We start from the raw sequence: 25,228 nt of genomic DNA, 5'->3' as shown, positions 1-25,228 counted from the left end.
GCATTCATTTCATGAACCAACAAAGCACACTGACTTTGCAACAATGAAGCCCTTTTGAAAACTAATAAGCAAGACTGAAGGAAAATTAAATGATGTAACTGATGCATATATTAGTCACAATTTAAAAAAATTAATCACTGTAGCGTCTCCTGCCTCCTCCCAACATCTTTCCCTCTCTTCCACTCCCCTCGCAAGATCACCTCCGGAACCTTTTAAAAAAAAAAAAAATCAGCGTTACATTGGTCACCCTCCAATCTTCCGGTACCATGCTTTATTTATTACTAACAATAGTGCTGCAAGTTCATTTTTTCAGTTCTATCAGTACTCTGGGATGAATACAATCCGGTCCAGGAAATTTGCTACTCTTCAATTTGTCAAATTGCCCCATTACATCCTCCAGGTTTATAGAGATTTCATTCCGTTTCTCTGACTCGTCAGCTTCGAATACCATTTCTGGCACTGGTATTTCTTTCAAATCTTCTTTGGTGAAGATCAAAGCAAAAAATTCATTTAATCTCTCTACTATGGCTTTGTCTTCCCTGAGCACCCCTTTTACCCCTTGGTCAGCTAGCAGTTCAACTGATTCTTTTGCTGGCTTTTTACTAAGTGCTTTTGTCTCCAACAGAATCTTTTTTTCAAAGTCCCAAATACTTTGATAATTACCCCAAATCAGTTTATGGGTAATTATCAAAGTACTTGGCTATACTAAAAGCATGAACTCAATTAACATTTGAACTGAATGGATAGGTCTACTTAATGGAAGAATTCGTACAAAAAAACCCCAAAAACCTAACTATGAGCCCACCAGGGATAGAGAGTGTCTGTATATAGTAGATAAACCGCTTTGTTTGTACCACAGAAAGACGGTATACCAAAAACACATGACACAAACCCATAACTATCAGCCCTATTTACAAAACATTCTGAAGGGAAAATTAGGTTCTTACCATGATAATTTTCTTTCCTTTAGTCATAGCAGATGCAGCCATTTCAGATGGGTTGTGTCCATCAACCAGCAGAGGGAGATAGACTGCATACTTTTTTCAGTGCCTCATACCAGCTTGCTCCACTGCTTCTCTTCAGTATTTGAAGCTTCCAAAGCAGTATTGCAAACCACAATGGGAATAACATGAGCTTTCCTCACAGCGAACGATGGCCCTACAACAAAGGGCATTAACTCAGAATGGAGGGAATGAAACATCCTCCCGGAGGGCATAAACTCATCCTCCACTGAGACATAACTGGAGGGAATAAACTCATCCTCCCGGAGGGAATAAACTCATCCTCCAAAACATGAAACTGGAGGGAATTAAGTCATCCTCCTTCAATTGAACAAGAATCATGAAGACTGTTTTCCGACTTTCTCCCAAGGACGGAATCTCCAGGAAACATGAACAGAACCTGAAATAGATTTACAGCAGATAGCAATCAGACAGGGAGGGATCATGGCTGCATCTGCTATGACTAAAGGAAAGAAAATTATCACGGTAAGAACCTAATTTTCCCTTCCTTGTCATCAAGCAGATGCAGCCATTACAGATGGGATGTATCAAAGCAATCCCTAGATAGGGCGGGAACAAGCCACACCACGCGCCAGCACTTGCACTCCAAAATGTGCGTCCCTCCTGGCAGCCACATCCAGCCTGTAATGTCGGGCAAAAGAGCTTAGAAGCCCATGTTGCTGCACTACAAATCTCTTGAAGAGAGAGTGCTCCAGTTTCAGCCCAAGAAGAGGAAATTCCTCTAGTGGAATGCGCCTTAAAGGCATCAGGCGGAGGCCGGCCGGCAAGCAAATAAGCTGAAAAGATAGATTCTTTGAGCCAGCGGGCAATAGTGGCTTTAGACGCTGGAGACCCTCTGCGAGGACCTGATAGCAAAACAAACAGATGATCAGAGGTCCTGAAAGAGTTAGTTACTCGCAGATACTGCAGCAGAGTCCTGCGCACATCCAACAGGTGCAATTGCCCAAAAGATTCTGGAAACTCCTCCTTGACAAAGGAGGGCAATAAAATAGGTTGGTTTAGGTGAAATGCTGAAACCACCTTAGGCAAGAAGGAAGGCATGGTCCGAACCGTGACCCTAGACTCTGAAAATTGCAGAAAAGGGTCTCTACAGGACAGCGCCTGGAGCTCTGACACCCGTCTCGCCGAAGTAATGGCCACTAAAAAGATGGCCTTCAGTGTCAAATCTGTCTCTGAAGCACGCTGAAGCGGTTCAAAGGGAGCACCCTGAAGGGCTTTCAGCACTAGCCCCAGGTTCCAAGCTGGACAAGGTGCACGCACGGGAGGACAGAGCCGAAGCACCCCTCTAAGAAACCGTGCCACATCTGGATGAGCAGCTAAAGACACGCCTTCAACCTTGCTACGCAGGGAGGCCAACGCTGCCACTTGTACCCGCAGGGAATTATAGGCCAAGCCTTTTTGTACACCATCCTGCAAAAAGTCCAGAATCTGCGAGACAGGAGCCCGCAGGGGTGTGATCTCTTTGGAAGCACACCAGACTTCAAACTGGTGCCAAATCCTGGCATAAGCCACGGAAGTGGAACGCTTGCAGGCGAGTGGTAATTACTTTATTGGAATAGCCTTTGTCTCTCAATTGCGCCCTCTCAATCGCCAGGCCATAAGACCAAATCGGCCGGCGTCCTCCATGGTCCGCGGACCCTGTGACAACAGGTTGGGAACCAGAGGTAACTGAAGGGGATCCTCTACGAGCATCTGTCGGAGGTCCGCATACCAAGGCCTCCTGGGCCAATCCGGGACGACGAGAACCACTTCTCCTGGATGCAGCCGAATCCGCAGGAGCACTCGTCCTATCAAGGGCCACGGAGGGAGCACATACAGTAGGCCCGGAGGCCAGGGTTGAGCCAAGGCATCCAACCCCGCCGAGCGAGGATCTCTCCGTCTGCTGAAAAAGCACGGGACTTTGGTATTGATGCTTGTCGCCATTAGATCCATCACGGGCTTGCCCCACTTGGCACATATCTGCAGGAATACTTCGTCTGCACATATCTGCAGGAATACTTCGTCTGCAAGTTCCCACTCCGCTGGATCGATCTGATGCCTGCTTAGATAATCGGCTTGCACGTTGCTCTGACCTGCAATGTGAGCTGCCGACAGAAACTGTAGATGCAGCTCGGCCCAGTGGTTAGAGCTCTGCACTGAGTGCCGCCTTGTCAATTTATGTAGGCCACTGCTGTCGTGTTGTCCGACATCACTCTGACAGCCAATCCTTCCAGGGTCACTTGAAAAGCCAGAAAAGCCTGAAACACCGCTTTCAACTCTAGGCGGTTGATGGACCACTCCGACTCCTCGGGTGTCCATAGACCCTGAGCATGCTTCCCCTTGCAATGTGCACCCCAGCCTTTCAGGCTGGCATCTGTCACCACTAGGCACCAATCGGGGAGCGCCAGCGACATTCCTTGCCGCAGCATGCTGTCTGAGAGCCACCACTCCATACTGAGTCGGGCCGCAGGGAGCCAAGAGAGTCTGCATTGATAATCCTGAGATTCTGGAGACCATCTTTGGAGTAGAGCATACTGTAGAGGTCTCAGGTGCGCTCTTGCCCAGGGCACCAGTTCCATGGTGGCCGTCATCGATCCAAGCAGCTGGACAATGTCCCAAGCTTGCGGGCGGGGCATCCTCAGGAGCAGACGGATCTGATTCTGAAGCTTTGCTCGGGTAGGTACACATACCCCGAGGCTGTGTCAAACCTGGCCCCCAAATATTCTAGAGACTGCGAGGGGGTCAGGTGACTTTTGGCTAAATTGATGACCCAGCCCAGAGATTGAAGTACTGAGACCACTCTGGCTGTTACATGCTGACTCTCTGCAGCAGAGTTTGCTCAAATGAGCTAGTCGTCCAGGTACGGGTGAACCCGAATACCCTCTCGCCTTAGAAAGGCAGCTACTACCACCATAACCTTCAAAAAGGTGCGGGGAGCTGTGGCGAGGCCAAAAGGCAAGGCCCGGAACTGGAAATGCTTTCCCATCACCGCAAACTTCAGAAACATCTGGTGCGGGGGCAAAATTGGTATGTGCAAGTAAGCTTCTTTCAGGTCCAGAGACGTGAGAAACTCTCCTGGCTGTACCGCAGCAATGACGGAGCGCAGGGTTTCCATGTGAAAATGCCGCACTCTCAGGGACTTGTTTAATTCTTTTAAGCCCAGAATAGGGCGAAAAGACCCTCCTTTTCACGGCACCACAAAGTAGATGGAGTAGCGGCCGCAGCCGTGTTCGGCGGGAGGTACCGGGGACACGGCCCCTATCTGAATCAAACCTTGCAAAGTCTCCTCTACCGCCGCCCGTTTGGCGGCAGAACCGCATCGGGACTCCACAAACACGTCTCTTACAGGGGCGTCAAATTCTATTCTGAAACTGTCTCTGATCAGGTCCAAGACCCACTGATCTGAGGAAATGTTGGCCCACTCCTCTGCAAAGAGGGAAAGACGTCCTCCGATGACAGGACTCGAGGAGAGGGCCGGCGCACCATCATTGAGAGGGTCGCCCCTGAACTCCAGGCCTTAAGCCAGTGGCTGTGGAACGTTTGTCCAAGCGAAAGGAGTTCCTCTGCTGAAAACGTGCACGAGAAGTGAACCCAGCAGAACGCCCCGGCTGGTACCTTCGAGCTTCACGGAAGCGAGGTCTGCAAGAGGAGTGGACCGCCGCACCCTTAGAGGAAGGCCGAGGCCTATCTTCGGGCAAGCGCTGGGGTTTAGCCTCACCCAGGCCCTTCACAATTTTCTCCAACTCCTCACCAAACAGGAGGAGGCCTTGAAAGGGCAACTTTACCAACCTTTGCTTAGAGGCCATGTCCGCAGCCCAATGCCGTAGCCAAAGAACACGGCGAGCCGCCACTGCTACTGCCATGTGTTTAGCCGAAGCTCTGACAATATCATGAAGGGTGTCAGCAAGAAAGGACAAGGCCGACTCCATCCGCGGAGCCACATCTGAAAAGGGCTCCGCTCCATCACCGGGCTGTTCCACTGCCTGTTGCAACTAAGCCAGGCAGGCTCTAGCAGCATAACAACTGCATGCAGATGCCCGAATAGTGAGACCTGCAATTTCAAATGACCGTTTAAGTGCTGATTCCAGTCTATGGTCTTGAATATCCTTCAGGGCAACACCTCCTTCAACAGGGAGGGTAGTTCTCTTTGTCACAGCTGTGACTAGGGCATCCACTTTAGGCATAGCAAAGCGAGCCATATACTCCTCACTCAGAGGGTATAATTGCCCCAGAGCCCTGGAAACTTTCAAAGGTCCCTCGGGGTCAGCCCATTGAGCCTAAATAAGCTCTTGGATGGAGTCATGCAAAGGAAAGGCTCGAGCAGGCTTTTTGGTACTAGCTATCCTAGGATTCACAGAGGAAGCTGTGCCACTGGCAGGGTCCTCAATAGAGAGAGCCAGCAGGGCATCAGAAATAAGCGCTGGCAGCTCATCACGGTGGAAAATCCTCACCGCGGAGGGATCGTCCAGATCCTGAGTCACTTCTGCACCAGACTCTGGCTCCTCAGACCATGAAGGCCTGCCAGAGTACTCCGAATCCTTGCAGCCAGACCATGGGGGTGGGGGGGAATGGAGGTGCAGCACTCTCTGAAGGGGAAGAGCCCTTCTGTGCTTCATATTCTGCCAATTATCAGGTAATAACGCCTCAGAGGGCATACCCAGGCTAGAATCCACCGGGGGGGGGGGGGGGGGGGGGGGGATGGGAATTAGAAGAGGCCCCTGCAGGGCTTTGTGGGAGAGCTCTTTTAAGTATGCTTTATGCGTTAATAAGACAAATCAGGGGAGAAAAACTCACCCTGGGCACCTGGATCTCTGCCGGGGCTAGTAGCTCCCATATCAGCCTCACTCCGAGGCCTCCCCACGGGCTCAGGGCTCTCCGTCTTAGCGGAGGTTGCACCATGTGGTAAATTCAAAATGGCATCCGCTGCCAGCTCAGAGCGCGAAGAATCGTCGCTCGCCATGCTCGGGCCGGCTCTAACGTCTGTACAGCACGATTTACAGAGCCCCGCTGCTGATCTGCGCTTGCCACACTTGGAACAGCGCTTTACTGTCTCCGCAGCCATTGCCGAAAACGGCGGTAAAATTCAAAATGGCGGTTCGTGCCAAATCGCCCCGATTGAGGGCCCACCCCGGAGGAGTCAGAAAACACTCTTACCTCACTGGACCGAGTATCACAGCTCCGGTCCCACAGTTAAAGGCAAGGAAAAACCTCTGTTCCTTTTTTTTTTTTTTTTAATGCTGTGAGGAAAGCAGAGGTAAATAGAACTCCGGAGGCTCAGGTGAGTGGGAAAGGCAGGGAAAGGGCGAACCTATGTGCCTGCATCCACTGTTGGTGGGGAAGGACAGGGAAAGCTAAGCAATGTGTCCACATCCACGGAGGTATGGGTAAGGCAGGGAAAGGGCGAACCTATGTGCCTTTAAAGTGAAGCTGCTATAGCCTCCAACACCCCTGGCTAACAACTGGCAAAAGCACAGGAGCAACCTCCAGGCAGATGAACGGACAGGAAACCCTGGCAAGAGAAAGACGAAGGAAAGCAGAATCTAGAGACTGGGAGCAACACAATGAGAAAAAGTAAATGGCCATACAACAAAGGTAAAGAAAATAATTTTATTTTAATTTAGGATAAAGTAATATGGTACCTGTGTTAATAAAGTTTCAGAGACCAATACTTCCTTCCTTAGGTCAGGAGAGGATATTGTAACAGCATTATACTGACCTGAGGCAGGACGTTTTGGCCTCTGAAAGCTCACTGAAAAGTGTGACTAAATTTTGCTGGGGGAGGGGGTAGAGAGAAAATTTTGTGCCCACCCACTTTGGGTTCAGGCCCACCCAAAATTGGCAGTCTGGCTACGCCACTGCTGTAATCCCTCTATGAATTAGACTATGTTGTGTTAAAATGTCACCAAGGTCACATCAGGACCTCGTGGCATGTCCCTAAATAATAAAATCTGCCAAGTCTTTGTCAAGGTCACCTAGTGCCTACAGGGGAAACTTTTGAAAGCATCAATGTATGTGAAAAGAAGATTAGAAATGAGCTCATTTTAGCCAATGTACTGAAAGAGATGGACTTTTTTTTTTTGGTAGATGGGACACGAGAGAGAAGAGGAGGAAGAACATAGGAAAATGATAAGGTAAAGCATAAAGTCTTTCTGAAGAGAAGTAGCAGTGAAAAATAATTTGGGGAGAGATTTAGAAACCAATGGCTACTGCCCACTACCTCAGATGGAAAAACTACAAACTGAGGCAGTAGCTGCAAGGGAAGGCAGAGGCATGCTCAGAAAAACCTTTTAACATTTTTTTTTTTAAGCTCAAAGCTTTTCATCATCAGATATCAGTCATTTGTGTGATTGATTCATCCGGCTGGCTGGCAGGGACATATATGATTTTTATTTAATTGAACGTGGAAATTTATTTTTTATTTCCTATAAACAGAAAATTGTATAAAATAAATGCAGGGAGTTCGGAGATATTTCCTGTAGCATATACCTTTAAATAAACAGATTCAATAGTTTCAGCAGCTGAGGCCCCTCAGTAATCTTCAGCAGAACTCTTGCCAACTTTACATCAAAGCACCCAATACAACAAAATATTCTCCAAGACTTAGAAGGTAAGGAGTAAAACGTTAGGGAGAAGAACTCAAATTATCAGCTAGAACCTAGACACAAAGCTATTATATATATTTATACCTTTCAGGTTTGCTGTAGTCTCGACCTTCTTTGCATTGACAAGACAGAGAATCACAGTGTTCATAACGCTGAAGAAGCTCCTGATAAGCATTTTCTTCTAATTCCCATGAGGCATCTCTGAAAAAGCAACAACAGGACCAGTATTAGTTAAAAAAATTTTCTTGACCTGCAATGGTTGGGAGTTGAGTTAAACTTACTGTAGCTAAGAAAAAGGGCAGGTTAAGTAACTGGAATGCTCTGCCTAATGTTTTTCTACACTGCTTTGTAAAATATTGTTCCTTGATCTACACAACAGAACAAGTACATAAATATTCAAGAAGTAATTAGGAATTTAAAAAAAAAAAAAAAAGACTTGTTTGTGTAATGCTTTTCAAATCCCATCATAGCAAACGCAAATTAGCTTTGGCTCCAAAACTGCCTTAACAAAGCTTACATTAGTTTAAATAGAGCCCAAGTGTCCAAATCACAATGGTTGAGCTGTTATGAATGCAACTGGATGAACAATCAAGCTGTTTCTATTTTCTGAGGTGAATCTAAAGCAAAGGTCTAAACATGCCAAACACAGAGCTGATTAAAAAAAAAACACCTCTGGAATAAAGCTATTCACTAATAGAGACTGATGAAAGGGTACAAGAATTTCAGTAAGTCTGCATATCCTCTGGAGCACTGTCAGATCCATCACTGTAAAATGGAAACAATTTGACACTACTAAGACATTGACTAAATTAGGCTCTCTCTCCTAAGTCAGTAGCTAGGGCTTAAAAAAAATGCTGAGGAATCATTGTGAGGCCTAAGATGACCTTAAAAGAACTACAGAGATCTCTAGAGAAGATGCATGAAAATGTTGACTGTTCTACAATTTTACAAACATGACCAATATAGGAGGGTGGCACCATCCCTTAAATAAAGCATGGTGCAGGCAGCCTTATGCTGTAGGATGCTTTGCAGCAGGAAGTTTGTGAAGATCAGAAAGATGGATGGTGCAAAGTACAGGTGGATCATAGAGGAAAACATATTCCAGTCTGCCAGAGACTTAGAACTAGGGAGAAAATTTACCTTTCAATTCAGCAATGATCTTAATACAAAGCAAAAAACAATGGTGTGGGTAAGCAAGGAAACGAGAATATCCTCAAATGATCAACTCATAGCCCAGACCAGGGGATCCCATAGAAAACTTGCAAAGTTAGGAGACACCTGTCCTAAATGACTGCTTCAAAAGGAGCTCCATCCCATCAATTACTAAGTTAAAGGATATAGAAATAGTCAAACTAATTAAGCCACAAATTCTTGTGACCTGGATTGGCCACTGCTGGAAGCAGGATTCTGGGCTAGATGGACCATTGGTCTGACCCAGTATGGCTATTCTTATATCCATCTCAATAACTGACTATGGAGCTCATTCTGCCAGCAGCAAGGCGGCTTGTCATAGTGGAAGTGGTTTTCCTGGCCTCATGAAATCTACGACAAAACCGAGAGGATTTAAAATCATTGCTCCCTGGCAATCTCTCCGACTTGGGAGTCCCTCAGGTCTTTACCCAACTGCCCTAGATTATTCTCCAAGCCCAAGATTACTTCCAAAAGGTAGGATGCCAAATGTGACTTGATAGCCACATCAGCAGTCTTATGCCTAAGTAAGAGCTAACTTCTTGCACAGAGGGTCAAAAATTGGCTGGTATGGTTGTGCACTAGAACTGGCTGCGCATTGGAGCTAAGAGCAGCTGAGAACCAGAGCCAGATGGTGTAGCAGAATATGGCTGTTTGCACCATTGTGCACTACAGATAGCAAGCTCCAGCTACCTCTACACTGAAGTAGTTCCTGGTCCACACCTCATGAAACATTAGGAGCCAATATCCTGAAAAGGTGCAAAAATGCCATAGAAGCAATTAGAGGTACCGGGGACGCTGCGGATACTGGGGTGGCTGGAGATAGTATGCAAAGGTGTGGCCAGTATCAGTGTGCAAAAAGAGAGAGAAGAGCAATCTTTAGCACAGAAGAGTAGTGATAAATGTTCCAGTCATGCAAGAACTGCTTGGCCAGGCAAGCAGTAAGAAAATGAGATAAAATATGCCCCATTGGAAACACACCCGAGTCCATAGCTTCTCATAGGATGGTGAAACTAGCCTTGAACCTGTAACCTACAGGGTGAAAGGCCAGCCACCCTCCTGAATAAAACTAGTTTGAGGTAAACATGCACCCAGAGTAAATGCCACCAGGGCAGCATAAAAGGGTGCGGGATTACCATGGGGACTGAAAGAAATCTGGGAGGAGTGCACTAACCTTAGCATCAACTCAAAATGTAATATTTCTCACAGAAACATGGAGTCAACAGCTCTAAGCCTGACTAAATCTCATCTGTACTTACACACTCTGAGAAAGGGAACAGTAGGATCTGTCCTAGTCCTGATCCCTTTCTCCCCTCCATTAATGATGCATACACACCCTGAACCTCCTTGAGGAGGGTACAGAAATATTCTTTAGTGCAACTGTAAGAGGGTGCACCCAAACTATACATCACTTCGCAAGGCACAAGCATGTCCACCAGAAGACTTTCAGATAGTCAGTACTTGCCAAGCTGCAGCATAAGGTTCTCGCTGCCACAGAACAGCCGCATGAATTTACAGGGCCTCCGATCATGCCCTTGGTAAGCTGCGGGAGACTCGAGGACTCCCACAGGAGTCTGCAGACCACCCCAGGCCTCCTTCTCAGAAGCCCTTGTTCCTTAAAAAGTACCAAACTTGAAGAAACTGGGTACCACCAACCCAGTTCCCAGTCACATCTTCTGAAAGGCCTGCACTTAAAACTGCTGGAATTGCAGGCGAATCGGGCCTCAAGGAAAACACCAGCGTTTTAGCCTTGACAAGTGGCGTGGCAGCAAATAAAGCGCCCTCAGGCATGTGTGCATCCAAGAAAACAGTAACCCTGCGCCCGCCAAAATGAGCCAGGCAGGAGCACAATGTCTCTGCATAACGACTCTCTGTGGCAGATGGTACAGCTAATTGCTTCATCACTTCTGAACACAGCAATCAAGTTGGCTGATAAGTATTCAACACTTAAAAAAAAAAAAAAATACACTAGCAAATTTGAATAAATTCTGATGGATTAAAACCAGAATCTTAAAACATATTCTATACATAACTGGCAACCAATGAAGTGACTTTAAAATAGGAGTAACATTTTGACAAATGTGCCGCTACATTCTGGATGATCTGCAGAGCCTGGAAATGAGTAGATGTCATACATAAATAAAAGACAATTATAATAATCAGTTTTAATATCAGACTCTATCACCATCCAGAAATCTGAGGCTGGCAACATCTTGCTCAGTAAACGAAAGAGTAAAAAAGATGTAGATATCACTTGATCAATTTGTGGTTGGATTGACATTGTGGAATCTACAAAAATCCCCTAAATTGCTAAGATAACATGCCACTGTAAGATACATATCTTGCTAGAACTGTGGGTAATGTAGAATCCACCCTACATACACGACTTCAATCTTTGCTAAGTTCAGCGATAAAATTACGATTCCCCATCCATACATTCCTTAAATCTCAAGGTCAAATCAACCAAACCTTCCTGAACGTAGGGGGAAAATAAACTGCCAATCTTCAGCATACATTCTGTATGAAACTTTTAGTTCCTCGAATACCGAATTCCATGACACCAAAAAAATATTGAAAAGTAGAACAATGCCGAATCCTGTGGCATACCTCTGTTTATCAAAAATTGATTAGAAATAGAAGCTTGTGTTTAAAAGTCTTCCTATGCAGATAGGAATCAAAACCAATGACACTCGGCCTTACAGAACCATCTCAAAAAGCATTTGACATGCGCAGATACTGCAACAGAGCCCTTCGCACATCTAGGAGGTGCAACTGCCCAAAGGCTTCCGGAAACTCCTCTCTGGAAAAGGAAGGCAGGAAAATAGGCTGGTTTAGGTGAAATGCTGAAACCACCTTAGGCAGGAAGGCACCGTACGTACCATAACTCTGGACTCTGAGAATTGCAGAAATGGGTCTCGACAGGACAGTGCCTGGAGCTCAGACACCCGTCTCGCCGATGTCATGGCCACCAAAAAGACCGTCTTTAGGGTCACATCCTTCTCTGAAGCTTGCCTTAGCGGCTCGAAGGGTGAACACTGAAGGGCCTTTAAAACTAACCCCAGGTTCCAGGCCGGACACTGAGCCCGCAAGGGAGGATGGAGCCGAAGCACCCCTCTAAGAAACCGTGCCACATCCGGATAAGCAGCCAGGGAGAGGCCAGCGACCTTCCCTCGAAAGCATGCTAAGGCTGCCACTTGAACACGCAGGGAATTATAGGCAAGGCCTTTTTGTAAACCATCCTGCAAAAAGTCAAGTATCGGCGAGATAGAAGCCCGCATAGGTGTAATCGCTTTAGCAGCACACCAAGCCTCAAATTGGCGCCAGATCCTGGCATAAGCCACGGAACTGGAACGCTTGCAGGCCTGTAGGAGAGTGGAAATGACTTTACTGGAATAACCCTTGTCTCTCAATTGCGCCCTCTCAATAGCCATGCCGTAAGACCAAAGCGGCAGGCGTCCTCCATGGTCACCGGTCCCTGTGACAAGATTCGGTACCAGAGGCAAAGGAAGGGGAGCCTTTACCAGCATCCGTCGGAGGTCTGCATACCACGGCCTCCTGGGCCAATCCGGGGCAATGAGAAAGTGAATGATACATACCTGTAGCAGGTGTTCTCCGAGGACAGCAGGCTGATTGTTCTCACGACTGGGTGACGTCCGCGGCAGCCCCCACCAACCGGAAGAAGCTTCGCGGGGCGGTCCGCACGCAGGGCACGCCCACCGCGCATGCGCAGCCGTCTTCCCGCCCGTGCGCGACCCGCTCCCGCCAGTTGAATGACAAGCAAGAAACAACATGAAAACGCAACTCCAAAGGGGAGGAGGGAGGGTAGGTGAGAACAATCAGCCTGCTGTCCTCGGAGAACACCTGCTACAGGTATGTATCATTCATTTTCTCCGAGGACAAGCAGGCTGCTTGTTCTCACGACTGGGGTATCCCTAGCTCTCAGGCTCACTCAAAACAAGAACCCAGGTCAATTGAACCTCGCAACGGCGAGGGTACAACATAAAATTGACCTACGAAGAACAACTAACTGAGAGTGCAGCCTGACCAGAATAAATTCGGGTCCTGGAGGGTGGAGTTGGATTTACACCCCAAACAGATTCTGCAGCACCGACTGCCCGAACAGACTGTCGCGTCGGGTATCCTGCTGGAGGCAGTAATGTGATGTGAATGTGTGGACAGATGACCACGTCGCAGCCTTGCAGATCTCTTCAATAGTGGCTGACTTCAAGTGGGCCACCGACGCTGCCATGGCTCTAACACTATGAGCCGTGACATGACCCTCAAGAGCCAGCCCAGCCTGGGCATAAGTGAAGGAAATGCAATCTGCTAGCCAATTGGATATGGTGCGTTTCCCGACAGCGACCCCTAGTTGGTTAGGGTCAAAAGAAATAAACAATTGGGCGGACTGTCTGTGGGGCTGTGTCCGCTCCAAGTAGAAGGCCAATGCTCTCTTGCAGTCCAATGTGTGCAACTGACGTTCAGCAGGGCGGGTATGCGGCCTGGGGAAGAATGTTGGCAAGACAATTGACTGGTTAAGATGGAACTCCGACACCACCTTCGGCAGGAACTTTGGGTGGGTGCGGAGCACTACTCTGTTGTGATGAAATTTGGTATATTGAGCATGAGCTACCAGGGCTTGAAGCTCACTGACCCTATGAGCTGAAGTAACTGCCACCAAGAAAATGACCTTCCAGGTCAAGTACTTCAGATGGCAGGTATTCAGTGGCTCAAAAGGAGGTTTCATCAGCTGGGTGAGGACGACGTTGAGATCCCATGACACTGTGGGAGGCTTGACAGGGGGCTTTGACAGCAGCAAGCCTCTCATGAATCGAACGACCAAAGGCTCTCCAGAGATGGCTTTACCTTCCACACGATAATGGTAAGCACTAATCGCACTAAGGTGATTCCTTACGGAGTTGGTCTTGAGGCCAGACTCTGATAAGTGCAGAAGGTATTCAAGCAGGTTCTGTGCAGGGCAAGAACGAGGTTCTAGGGCCTTGCTCTCACACCACACGACAAACCTCCTCCACTTGAAAAAGTAACTCTTTTTAGTGGAATCCTTCCTAGAGGCAAGCAAGACACGGAAGACACCCTCAGACAGACCCAATGCAGCGAAGTCTACGCCCTCAACATCCAGGCCGTGAGAGCCAGGGACTGAAGGTTGGGGTGCAGCAACGCTCTGCCGTTCTGCGAGATGAGAGTCGGAAAACACTCCAATCTCCACGGTTCTTCTGAGGACAACTCCAGAAGAAGAGGGAACCAGATCTGACGGGGCCAAAAGGGCGCTATCAGGATCATGGTGCCGTGGTCTTGCTTGAGCTTCAGTAAGGTCTTCCCCACCAAAGGTATGGGAGGATACGCATACAGGAGGCCGGTCCCCCAATGGAGGAGAAAGGCATCCGACGCCAGGCTGCCGTGTGCCTGTAGTCTGGAACAGAACAGAGGCAGCTTGTGGTTGGTCTGAGAGGCGAAAAGGTCCACCGAGGGGGTGCCCCACTCTCGGAAGATCTTGCTTACCACTCTGGAATGGAGCGACCACTAGTGCGGTTGCATGACTCTGCTCAGTCTGTCGGCCAGACTGTTGTTTACACCTGCCAGGTATGTGGCTTGGAGGAGCATGCCGCACTGGCAAGCCCAACGCCACATGCCCACGGCTTCCTGACACAAGGGGCGAGATCCGGTGCCCCCCTGCTTGTTGGTGTAATACATTGCAACCTGATTGTCTGTCCGAATTTGGATAATTTGGCGGGACAGCCGATCCCTGAAAGCCTTCAGTGCGTTCCAGATCGCTCGAAGCTCCAGGAGGTTGATCTGCAGATCCTTTTCCTGGAGGGACCACAGACCCTGGGTGTGAAGCCCATCGACATGAGCTCCCCACCCCAGGCGAGATGCATCCGTCGTCAGCACTTTCGTGGGCTGTGGAATTTGGAATGGACGTCCCAGGGTCAAATTGGTCCGAATGGTCCACCAGAGCAGTGAAGTGCTGCAACTGGGGGAGAGGCGGATGACATCTTCTAGATTCCCGGTGGCTTGAACCCACTGGGAAGCTAGGGTCCATTGAGCAGATCTCATGTGAAGACGAGCCATGGGAGTCACATGAACTGTGGAGGCCATATGACCCAGAAGTCTCAACATCTGCCGAGCTGTGACCTGCTGAGACGCTCTGGTCTTCGAAGCCAGGGCCAGGAGGTTGTTGGCCCTCGCCTCGGGAAGGAAGGCCTGAGCTGTCTGGGTATTCAGCAGAGCTCCTATGAATTCCAGAGACTGAGATGGCTGGAGATGGGACTTTGGGTAATTTATCACAAACCCCAGCAGCTCCAGAAGTTGAATAGTGCACTGCATAGACCGGAGGGCTCCTGCCTCCGAGGTGCTCTTGACCAGCCAATCGTCGAGATATGGGAACACGTGCACTCCCAGCTTGCGTAGGTAGGCCGCTACCACCACGAGGCACTTTGTGAACACTCGTGGGGCAGAGGCGAGCCCAAAGGGCAGCACACAATACTGAAAGTGCCGTGCGCCCAGGCGGAATCTGAGATACTGTCTGTGAGCTGGCAGTATCGGGATGTGAGTGTATGCGTCCTTTAAATCCAGGGAACATAGCCAATCGTTTTTCTGAATCATTGGCAGAAGGGTGCCCAAGGAAAGCATCCTGAACTTTTCTTTGACCAGGAATTTGTTCAGGCCTCTCAGGTCTAGGATGGGACGTATCCCCCCTGTTTTCTTTTCCACAAGGAAGTACCTGGAATAGAATCCCTGCCCTTCCTGCCCGGGTGGTACGGGCTCGACCGCATTGGCGCTGAGAAGGGCGGAGAGTTCCTCTGCAAGTACCTGCTTGTGATGGGAGCTGAAGGATTGAGCTCCCGGAGGACAATTTGGTGGCAGGGAGGCCAAATTCAGGGCGTATCCGCACCACACTATTTGGAGAACCCACTGATCGGAGGGTTCACCTTTGGTGAAAAAATTTTAACCTCCCTCCGACCGGCAGATCGTCCGGTACGGACACTTTGAGGGCGGCTATGTTCCCGTGGATCCAGTCAAAAGCCCGTCCCCGGCTTTTGCTGTGGAGGCGCAGGGGGCTGCTTAGGCGCACGCTGTTGACGAGAACGAGCGCGCTGGGGCTGTCCCTGTGCCTGACGAGGCCTTCGGGCCGGCTGGGTGAACCTACGCTTTGCAAAAGAATAGGGTGCAGCCTGCCGGGCCCGGGAAAAACGTCCACCTGCTGAGGTGGATGCTGAAGGCGCCCGGTGGGAGAGCTTGTCGAGGGCGGTTTCCCGCTGATGCACCAGCTGCTCGACCTTCTCACCAAAAATGTTATCCCCCCGGCAAGGGACGTCGGCCAGTCTCTGCTGGGTGCGGTTGTCCAGGTCAGAGGCACGCAGCCATGAGAGCCTGCGCATCACTATGCCTTGGGCCGCAGCACGAGATGCCACGTCACAGGTGTCATAGATACCCCTGGACAGGAACTTTCTACACGCCTTCAGCTGCCTGACCACCTCCTGATAAGGCCTGGACTGCTCCGGCGGGAGCTTATCGACCAGGTCCGCCAGTTGCTTCACATTGTTCCGCATGTGGATGCTCGTATAGAGATGGTATGACTGGATGCGGGTCACGAGCATGGAGGATTGGTAGGCCTTCCTCCCAAACGAGTCCAGAGTGCGAGACTCCCGCCCCGGGGGCGCCGAGGCGGTATCCCTCGAACTCCGTGCCCTCTTGAGAGCAGAATCTACGACTGCCGAGTCATGGGGCAATTGGGGCCGCATTAACTCTGGGTCCGAGTGAATTCTGTACTGGGACTCTGCTTTCTTGGGAATGGTGGGATTAGATAATGGTCTCATCCATTTCCGAAGCAGTGTCTCTTTGAGGACATTGTGCAGCGGCACCGTGGAGGACTCTCTAGGTGGTGATGGATAGTCGAGGACCTCGAGCATCTCAGCCCTCGGCTCGTCCACAGAGACCACGGGGAAGGGAATGCAAATCGACATGTCCCTTACAAAGGAGGCAAATGAGAGGCTCTCAGGGGGCGAGAGCTTCCTCTCTGGTGACGGCGTGGGGTCCGAGGGAAGACCCGCAGACTCCTCTGAGGAGAAATATCTGGGGTCCTCCTCTTCCCCCCACGAGGCCTCTTCCTCGGTATCGGACATAAGCTCATGTAGCTGAGTCCTGAACCGGGCGCGGCTCGACGTCGAGGCACCAAGGCCTCGGTGTCGTCGAGCAGTGGACTCCCGCGTCGGCGGGGACGAAGCTCCCTCCATCGATGTCGACGGGGACTCCACCTGCGTAGCGGTCGAGACCGGCGCCGCAAGCAGCGGCGGCGTCGACGGCCTCGGCACCGGGCTAGAGCTCGCCGGCGCCACAGTCATCGGCGCCGAGGGGCACAGCCTGGCGCATCAGCCCTTCCAGGATCCCCGGAAGGATGGCTCGGAGGCACTCGTCCAGGCCCGCTGTCGGGAAAGACGTGGGGGCCGGTAGAGGCGTCGGTGCCGGAAGCTGCCCGGGTCCAGGAGACGGCACCGAAGTGCTGGGACCCTGACGCGTCGATACCTCCACTACCGAGGGGGACCTCTCCTCCCGACGCGGACGCTTTGGCGTCGACTCCTCTCCGGTACCGAGAGCCGGATGCATCGAGGGTGACCGGTGACGGTGCTTCTTTGCCTTCTTACGGTGCCCGTCACCGGTGCCGGGTGGTATGGAGGAGGAGGAGGTCGATCCCCCTCAGTCCCGAGGCACCGGGTCAGACAGGGTTCGGTCCCGAGGGCCACGGGCTGAAGGGGTGACCGGGGCCGACTGCCCACGCGGTCTCTCATCTCTACCCTCACCGGAGGACCGGCGGGCCGACGGGACCTGTTCTCCTGGGGTCGATGCCATCGGTGCCGATTTGTTGGGCATCGATACCAGTACCGAAGGACCGGGCGTCGATACCGATGCCCTCGAAGTCGAGGGGCCGGCGCAAGTTCCAAAAAGACGGTCCCGCAGAACTTGCCTCGCAACCTGAGTCCGTTTCCAGAGACCGAGACACAGAGAACACGACTTGATATTGTGCTCCGGCCCGAGGCACTGGAGGCACCAAGCGTGGGTGTCGGTCTGCGAGATCGGCCGGCCGCACCGACCACACTTCTTAAATCCACTCGGGACCTTCGAGGACATCGACGGAAAAATCGCGTTGGCGAAGTTAAAGTCGTCGATGGTGGCGGAAATCACACCTCGAAAAATAAATCGATCGCGCGGCCACAAGGCTGCAACGCGACGCCCTCGCTAGAAACGAGGGAAAAAGGAGCGCGTGCTCTTTTTTTTTTTTTTTTAAAGAAAAAGAAAACTGGAGCGCGCGGCAACAGAATAAACAAAAATTAACAAAAATCGCGTAAACGCGACGGTCTTTCCGGGGCTGCGAAAAGGAGAGCGGCGACGGCACGACTCTCCTCAGGCGCGGAAAAGAAAAGACTGGCGGGAACGGTCGCGCACAGGCGGGAAGACGGCCGCGCATGCGCGGTGGGCGTGCCCTGCGTGCGGACCGCCCCGCGAAGCTTCTTCCGGTTGGTGGGGGCTGCCGCGGACGTCACCCAGTCGTGAGAACAAGCAGCCTGCTTGTCCTCGGAGAACCACCTCTCCTTGATGTAGCCGAATCCACAGGAGTACTCGCCCTATCAAGGGCCACGGAGGAAACACATACAGGAGGCAATTTCTCCAACTCTGGAGGTTCAGTAGTGTGGGAAAGGCAGGGAAAGGATGAACCAACGTGCCTGCATCCACCAAGGAGAGTGTGGGAAAAGACAGGGACAAGGCAAGCCTATGTGTCTACATCCACATCCGGGGGCCGGGTAAGGCAGGGAAAGGGCTAACCTATGTGCCTTTAAAGCGAAGCTGCAATAGCCACAACACCCCTGCTACAACTGGCAAAAGTACAGGAGCCACCCCAGGAAGATTTTTTGAAGGAGCTGAATAAGCTGCAACCACCCTGCTGGGGAGATAGAGAAGAGGCAGATGGAGCTAGCTGGCCATGAGGCACTATGGTTTTTCAGTTCTCTCTATCTCCCCCTGCTGGTTGATGGGCACAATCCATTCGTAATGGATTCATCTGCTTGATGACAAGGAATAAAATAATTATTCTATCAAAATTACTGAATAGGTCAGTAGAATAGCTGCGTTTAGTGCTGTCTGTAATTTCTTTGGTACCCTCTTATGGCAGTTCACATTCAATATGTCGCAAAAATCTAATTGTGACAATAGCACTGTTCAACGTCATATGTTTAAATTGCTCAAACTCAAAATATCTATATATATATAAAAGGCACCACTGAAGCCTCCAGCTGGAAGTGTGAAGCGCCAGAGGAGAAAGGCATCCGACGCTAGTCTGTCGTGGGCCTGTAGTCTGGAACAGAACAGAGGCAGCTTGTGGTTGGTCTGAGAAGCGAAAAGGTCCACCGAGGGAGTGCCCCACTCTGGGAAGATCTGGCGTACCACTCTGGAATGGAGCGACCACTCGTGCGGTTGCATGACTCTGCTCAGTCTGTCGGCCAGACAGTTGGTTACGCCTGCCAGGTATGTGGCTTGGCGAAGCATGCCGAACTGGCAGGCCCAACGCCACATCCCGACGGCTTCCTGACACAGGGGGTGAGATCCGGTGCCCCCCTGCTTGTTGATGTAATACATTGCAACCTGATTGTCTGTCCGAATTTGGATGATTTGGTAGGACAGCCGATCTCTGAAGGCCTTCAGTGCGTTCCAGACCGCTCGGAGCTCCAGGAGGTTGATCTGCAGATCCTGTTCCTGGAGGGACCACAGTCCTTGGGTGTGGAGCCCATCGACATGAGCTCCCCACCCCAGGTGAGATGCATCCGTCGTCAGCACCTTCGTGGGCTGCGGAATTTGGAATGGACGTCCCAGGGTCAAATTGGTCCGAAATGTCCACCAGTGCAGCGAATTGAGGCAACTGAGGGACAGGCGGATGACATCTTCTAGATTCCCGGTGGCTTGGCACCACTGGGAAGCTAGGGTCCATTGAGCAGATCTCATGTGAAGACGAGCCATGGGAGTCACATGAACTGTGGAGGCCATATGACCCAGAAGTCTCAACATCTGCCGAGCTGTGACCTGCTGAGACGCTCTGGTCTGGGAAGCGAGGGACAGGAGGTTGTGGGCCCTTGCCTCGGGAAGAAAGGCCTGAGCCGTCTGTGAATTCAGCAGAGCTCCTATGAATTCCAGAGATTGGACTGGCTGGAGATGGGACTTTGGGTAATTTATCATAAACCCCAGCAGCTCCAGGAGGTGAATAGTGCACTGCATGGACCGGAGAGACCCTGCCTCCGAGGTGTTCTTGACCAGCCAATCGTCGAGATACGGGAACACGTGCACTCCCAGCTTGCGTAGATACGCCACGACCACCACGAGGCACTTCGTGAACACCCGTGGGGCAGAGGCGAGCCCAAAGGGCAGCACACAATACTGAAAGTGCCGTGTCCCCAGGCAGAATCTGAGATACTGTCTGTGAGCTGGCAGTATCGGGATGCGAGTGTAAGCGTCCTTTAAATCCAGGGAACATAGCCAATCGTCTTTCTGAATCATTGGTAGAAGGGTGCCCAAGGAAAGCATCCTGAACTTCTCTTTGACCAGGTATTTGTTCAGGCCTCTCAGGTCTAGGATGGGGCGCATCCCCCCTGTTTTCTTTTCCACAAGGAAGTACCTGGAATAGAATCCCTGCCCTTCCTGCCCTGGTGGCACAGGCTCGACCGCACTGGCGCTGAGAAGGGCGGAGAGTTCCTCTGCAAGTACCTGCCTGTGATGGGAGCTGAAGGATTGGGCTACCGGTGGACAATTTGGTGGAGTGGAGGCCAAATTCAGGGCGTATCCGCACCGCATTATTTGGAGAACCCACTGGTCGGAGGTGATCAGAGGCCACCTTTGGTGAAAAGCTTTCAACCTCCCCCCGACCAGCAGGTCGTCCGGTACGGACACTTTGATGGCGGCTATGTTCCCATGGATCCAGTCAAAAGCCCGTCCCCGGCTTTTGCTGTGGAGGAGCAGGGGGCTGCTTAGGCGCACGCTGTTGACGGGAACGAGCGCGCTGGGACTGTCCCTGTGCCTGAAAAGGCCTTCGGGCCGGCTGGGTGTACCTACGCTTGTTGTAGGCGTACATAAGTACATAAGTAATGCCATACTGGGAAAAGACCAAGGGTCCATCGAGCCCAGCATCCTGTCCACGACAGCGGCCAATCCAGGCCAAGGGCACCTGGCAAGCTTCCCAAACATAGAAACATTCTATACATGTTATTCCTGGAATTTTGGATTTTTCCAAGTCTGTTTAGTAGCGGTTTATGGACTTGTCCTTTAGGAAACCGTCCAACCCCTTTTTAAATTCTGCTAAGCTAACCGCCTTCACCACTTTCTCCGGCAACAAATTCCAGAGTTTAATTACACGTTGGGTGAAGAAAAATTTTCTCCGATTTGTTTTAAATTTACTACACTGTAGTTTCATCGCATGCCCCCTAGTCCTAGTATTTTTGGAAAGCGTGAACAGACGCTTCACATCCACCTGTTCCACTCCACTCATTATTTTATAATACCTCTATCATGTCTCCCCTCAGCCGTCTCTTCTCCAAGCTGTATAGCCCTAGCCTCCTTAGTCTTTCTTCATAGGGAAGTCGTCCCATCCCCGCTATCATTTTAGTCGCCCTTCGCTGCACCTTTTCCAATTCTACTATATCTTTCTTGAGATGCGGCGACCAGAATTGAACACAATACTCAAGGTGCGGTCGCACCATGGAGCGATACAACGGCATTATAACATCCTCACACCTGTTTTCCATACCTTTCCTAATAATACCCAACATTCTATTCGCTTTCTTAGCCGCAGCAGCACACTGAGCAGAAGGTTTCAGTGTGTTATCGACGACGACGACACCCAGATCCCTTTCTTGGTCCGTAACTCCTAACGTGGAACCTTGCATGACGTAGCTATAATTCGGGTTCTTTTTTCCCACATGCATCACCTTGCACTTGCTCACATTAAACGTCATCTGCCATTTAGCCGCCCAGTCTCCCAGTCTCGTAAGGTTCTCTTGTAATTTTTCACAATCCTGTCGCGATTTAACGACTTTGAATAACTTTGTGTCATCAGCAAATTTAATTACCTTGCTAGTTACTCCCATCTCTAAATCATTTATAAATATATTAAAAAGCAGCGGTCCTAGCACGGACCCCTGAGGAACCCCACTAACTACCCTTCTCCATTGTGAATACTGCCCATTTAACCCCACTCTCTGTTTCCTATCCTTCAACCAGTTTTTAATCCACAATAGGACATTTCCTCCTATCCCATGACCCTCCAATTTCCTCTGTAGCCTTTCATGAGGTACCTTGTCAAACGCCTTTTGAAAATCCAGATACACAATATCAACCGACTCCCCTTTGTCCACATGTTTGTTCACTCCTTCAAAGAATTGAAGTAAATTGGTCAGGCAAGATTTCCCCACACAAAAGCCATGCTGACTTGGTCTCAGTAATCCATGTCCTCGGATGTGCTCTGTAATTTTGTTTTTAATAATAGCCTCTACCATTTTCCCCGGCACCGACGTCAGACTCACCGGTCTATGGCCTGGCCCGGGAAAAACGTCCACCTGCAGAGGTGGATGCTGAAAGTGCCCGGTGGGAGAGCCTGTCGAGGGCGGTTTCCCACTGGTATAGTTGGTCCACCAACTGCTCGACCTTCTCGCCAAAGATATTATCCCCCCGGCAAGGGACATCCGCCAATCGTTGCTGGGTGTGGTTGTCCAGGTCAGAGGCACGCAGCCAGGAGAGTCTGCGCATCACTATACCTTGGGCCCCAGCTCGAGATGCCACATCACAGGTGTCATACATACCCTTGGACAGGAACTTTCTACACGCCTTCAGCTGCCTGACCACCTCCTGAAAAGGCCTGGACTGCTCCGGGGGGAGCTTATCGACCAGGTCCGCCAGTTGCTTCACATTGTTCCGCATGTGAATGCTCGTGTAGAGCTGGTATGACTGGATGCAGGTCACGAGCATGGAAGATTGGTAGGCCTTCCTCCCAAACGAGTCCAGAGTGCGAGACTCCCGCCCCAGGGGCGCCGAGGCGGTATCCCTCGAACTCCGTGCCCTCTTGAGAGCAGAGTCCACGACCGCCGAGTCATGAGGCAATTGGGGCCGCATCAACTCTGGGTCAGAGTGGATTTTGTATTGGGACTCCGCTTTCTTGGGAATGGTGGGGTTAGATAATGGCTTCATCCAGTTCCGAAGCAGTGTCTTCTTTGAGGACATTGTGCAACAGTACCGTGGAAGACTCTCTAGGTGGTGATGAATAGTCGAGGACCTCGAGCATCTCAGCCCTCGGCTCATCCACAGAGACCACGGGGAAGGGAATGCATATAGACATATCCCTGACGAAGGAGGCAAAGGAGAGGCTCTCAGGGGGCGAGAGCTTCCTCTCCGGTGAAGGAGTGGGGTCGGAGGGAAGGCCCACAGACTCCTCTGAGGAGAAATATCTGGGGTCCTCCTCCTCCCCCCACGAGGCCTCTTCCTCGGTGTCGGACATGAGCTCTTGCAGCTCAGACCTGAACCGGGCCCGTCTCGACTGCGAGGAACCATATCCTCGATGATGGCGTCAAGCGGTGGACTCCCGTGCCGGCGGGGATGAAGCTCCCTCCATCGACGTCGATTCCACCTGCGTGGCGGTCGACACCGGTACCGCAAGCGGCATCGGTGTCGGAGGCCTCGGCATTGGGCTAGAGCACGCTGGCGCCGCCATCAACGGCGCCGGGGGCGCAAGCACCCCCGGTGCCGGCAAGGCCTGGCACATCAGCCCTTCCAGAATCCCTGGAAGGATGGCTCGGAGGCACTCATCAAGGCCCGCTGTCGGGAAAGGCAGGGGGGCCGATGCGGGTGCCGGAAGCTGCTCGGGTCCAGGAGACGGTACCGTAGCACCCATGGACGGACGCAGAGACACCTCTTCGACCGAGGGGGAACGCTCCTCTCGGCACTGCCGCTTCCTCGGCATCGAGTCATCTCTGGAGGCGTCGGAACTAGTAGTCCTGTGAGCCGTGGGCGACCGATGACGATGTTTCTTGGTCTTCTTTCGGTGCCCATCATCGGCGCTCGGCGGCAGAGATGGAGGTAGAACCCCCCCGGCCTCGAGGGATCGGGTCTGACAGGGTTCGGTGCCGATGGCCCTGGGTAGAGGGAGTGGCCGGGGCCGACTGCCCGCTCGCCATCGCCGGTGGTCCGGCGGGCCAACGGTACCTGTGCTCCTGGGGTCAATGCCATCGTCGGTGCCGATTTCGTCGACATCGGTACCGAAGATCCAGCTGTCGACACTGATGCCGTCGTCGTCGAAGGGCCGGCGCAAGTTCCAAAAAGTTGGTCCCGACGAACTTGCCTCGCCACCTGTGTCCGCTTTCGCAAGCCGAGACACAAGGTGTACGTCTTGGTATTATGCTCCGGGCCAAGGCACTGGAGGCACCAAGCGTGGGTATCGGTTTGCGAGATCTGCCGGGCGCACCGACCACACTTTTTGAATCCACTCGGGACCTTCGAGGACATCGACGGAAAAATCGCGTCGGCGAAGTCAAAGTCGTCAATGGTGGCGGTGAAAAGCACACCCAAAAAAGAAACGACCGTGCGGCCACAAGGCCGCAACGAGGCGCCCCCGCGGCTAAGACGACGAGGGGACAAACTTCTTTTTTTTTTTAAACACAGAAAATAAAGAAAAGAAGCGACGATAAACGAAGAGAAAACTCGCGGCTAGGCCGCGATCCGGTTTCCGGGGCTGACCAAGAGAGAGACAGTAACACGTCTCTCTCCAGCGCGCGGAATCGAAAAAACTGAGCGGGAACGGTCGTGCACGGGCGGGAAGACGGCCGCGCATGCGCGGTGGGCGTGCCCTGCGTGCGGGACCGCCTGTGAAGTTTTTGTTCCGGTTGGTGGGGGCTGCCGTGGACGTCAACCCAGTCGTGAGAACAAGCAGCCTGCTTGTCCTCGGAGAAATATTTTTTCACACTGTTGGGGCAGGGGCATGGAGGGAGGAGGGCCACTACAATACCAGGGGAATGGGGCCAATGTAGAAAAGCTACCATGTTGAGGAATGTTTTGGTTGGGGGGGTGGGGGGGTGGGGGGGGGGAGTCAGATTGTGGTGGCCGCTAGGACAATTCTGGAGCTCATGTAGACCCAGCAACTTGGCAAAAAAAAAAAAAAAATCTTTCCTGTCAGTGTGTGAACCAAATTACTGCCCACATACTTCACAGGAAGAGGAACATTTTGGCAATGAGCCATGAATGGCTGTATGTTTTTAACAGGGCAGTAATTTGTATTTTCATTGCTTAACACATTGTTGCTGTATAATTTGAAGCTCATTTCACAGTGGAAGTCATGCACTAAGTCGCTGAAGCATGGCACTACTTTGTGGCTTTCAGCATTGGCTCCAGAGTGCC

General features: G+C 51.3%; 1 protein-coding gene across 1 annotated transcript in view; it reads right to left on the bottom strand.

Moving 5' to 3' along the window:
* The window catches only part of G2E3 (G2/M-phase specific E3 ubiquitin protein ligase), a 168,745-nt gene that overhangs the window by 56,950 nt on the left and 86,567 nt on the right, over positions 1-25,228 (bottom strand). The window contains exon 7 of the mRNA XM_030213686.1: positions 7,688-7,804. Within this exon, the coding sequence (XP_030069546.1) occupies positions 7,688-7,804 (117 nt within the window). The remainder of the gene's footprint in view (positions 1-7,687; positions 7,805-25,228) is intronic.

The sequence above is a fragment of the Microcaecilia unicolor genome, chromosome 9 (genome assembly GCF_901765095.1).
Source record: "Microcaecilia unicolor chromosome 9, aMicUni1.1, whole genome shotgun sequence".
NCBI lineage: Eukaryota > Metazoa > Chordata > Amphibia > Gymnophiona > Siphonopidae > Microcaecilia > Microcaecilia unicolor.
This window is presented reverse-complemented; position numbering and strand designations above follow the sequence as displayed.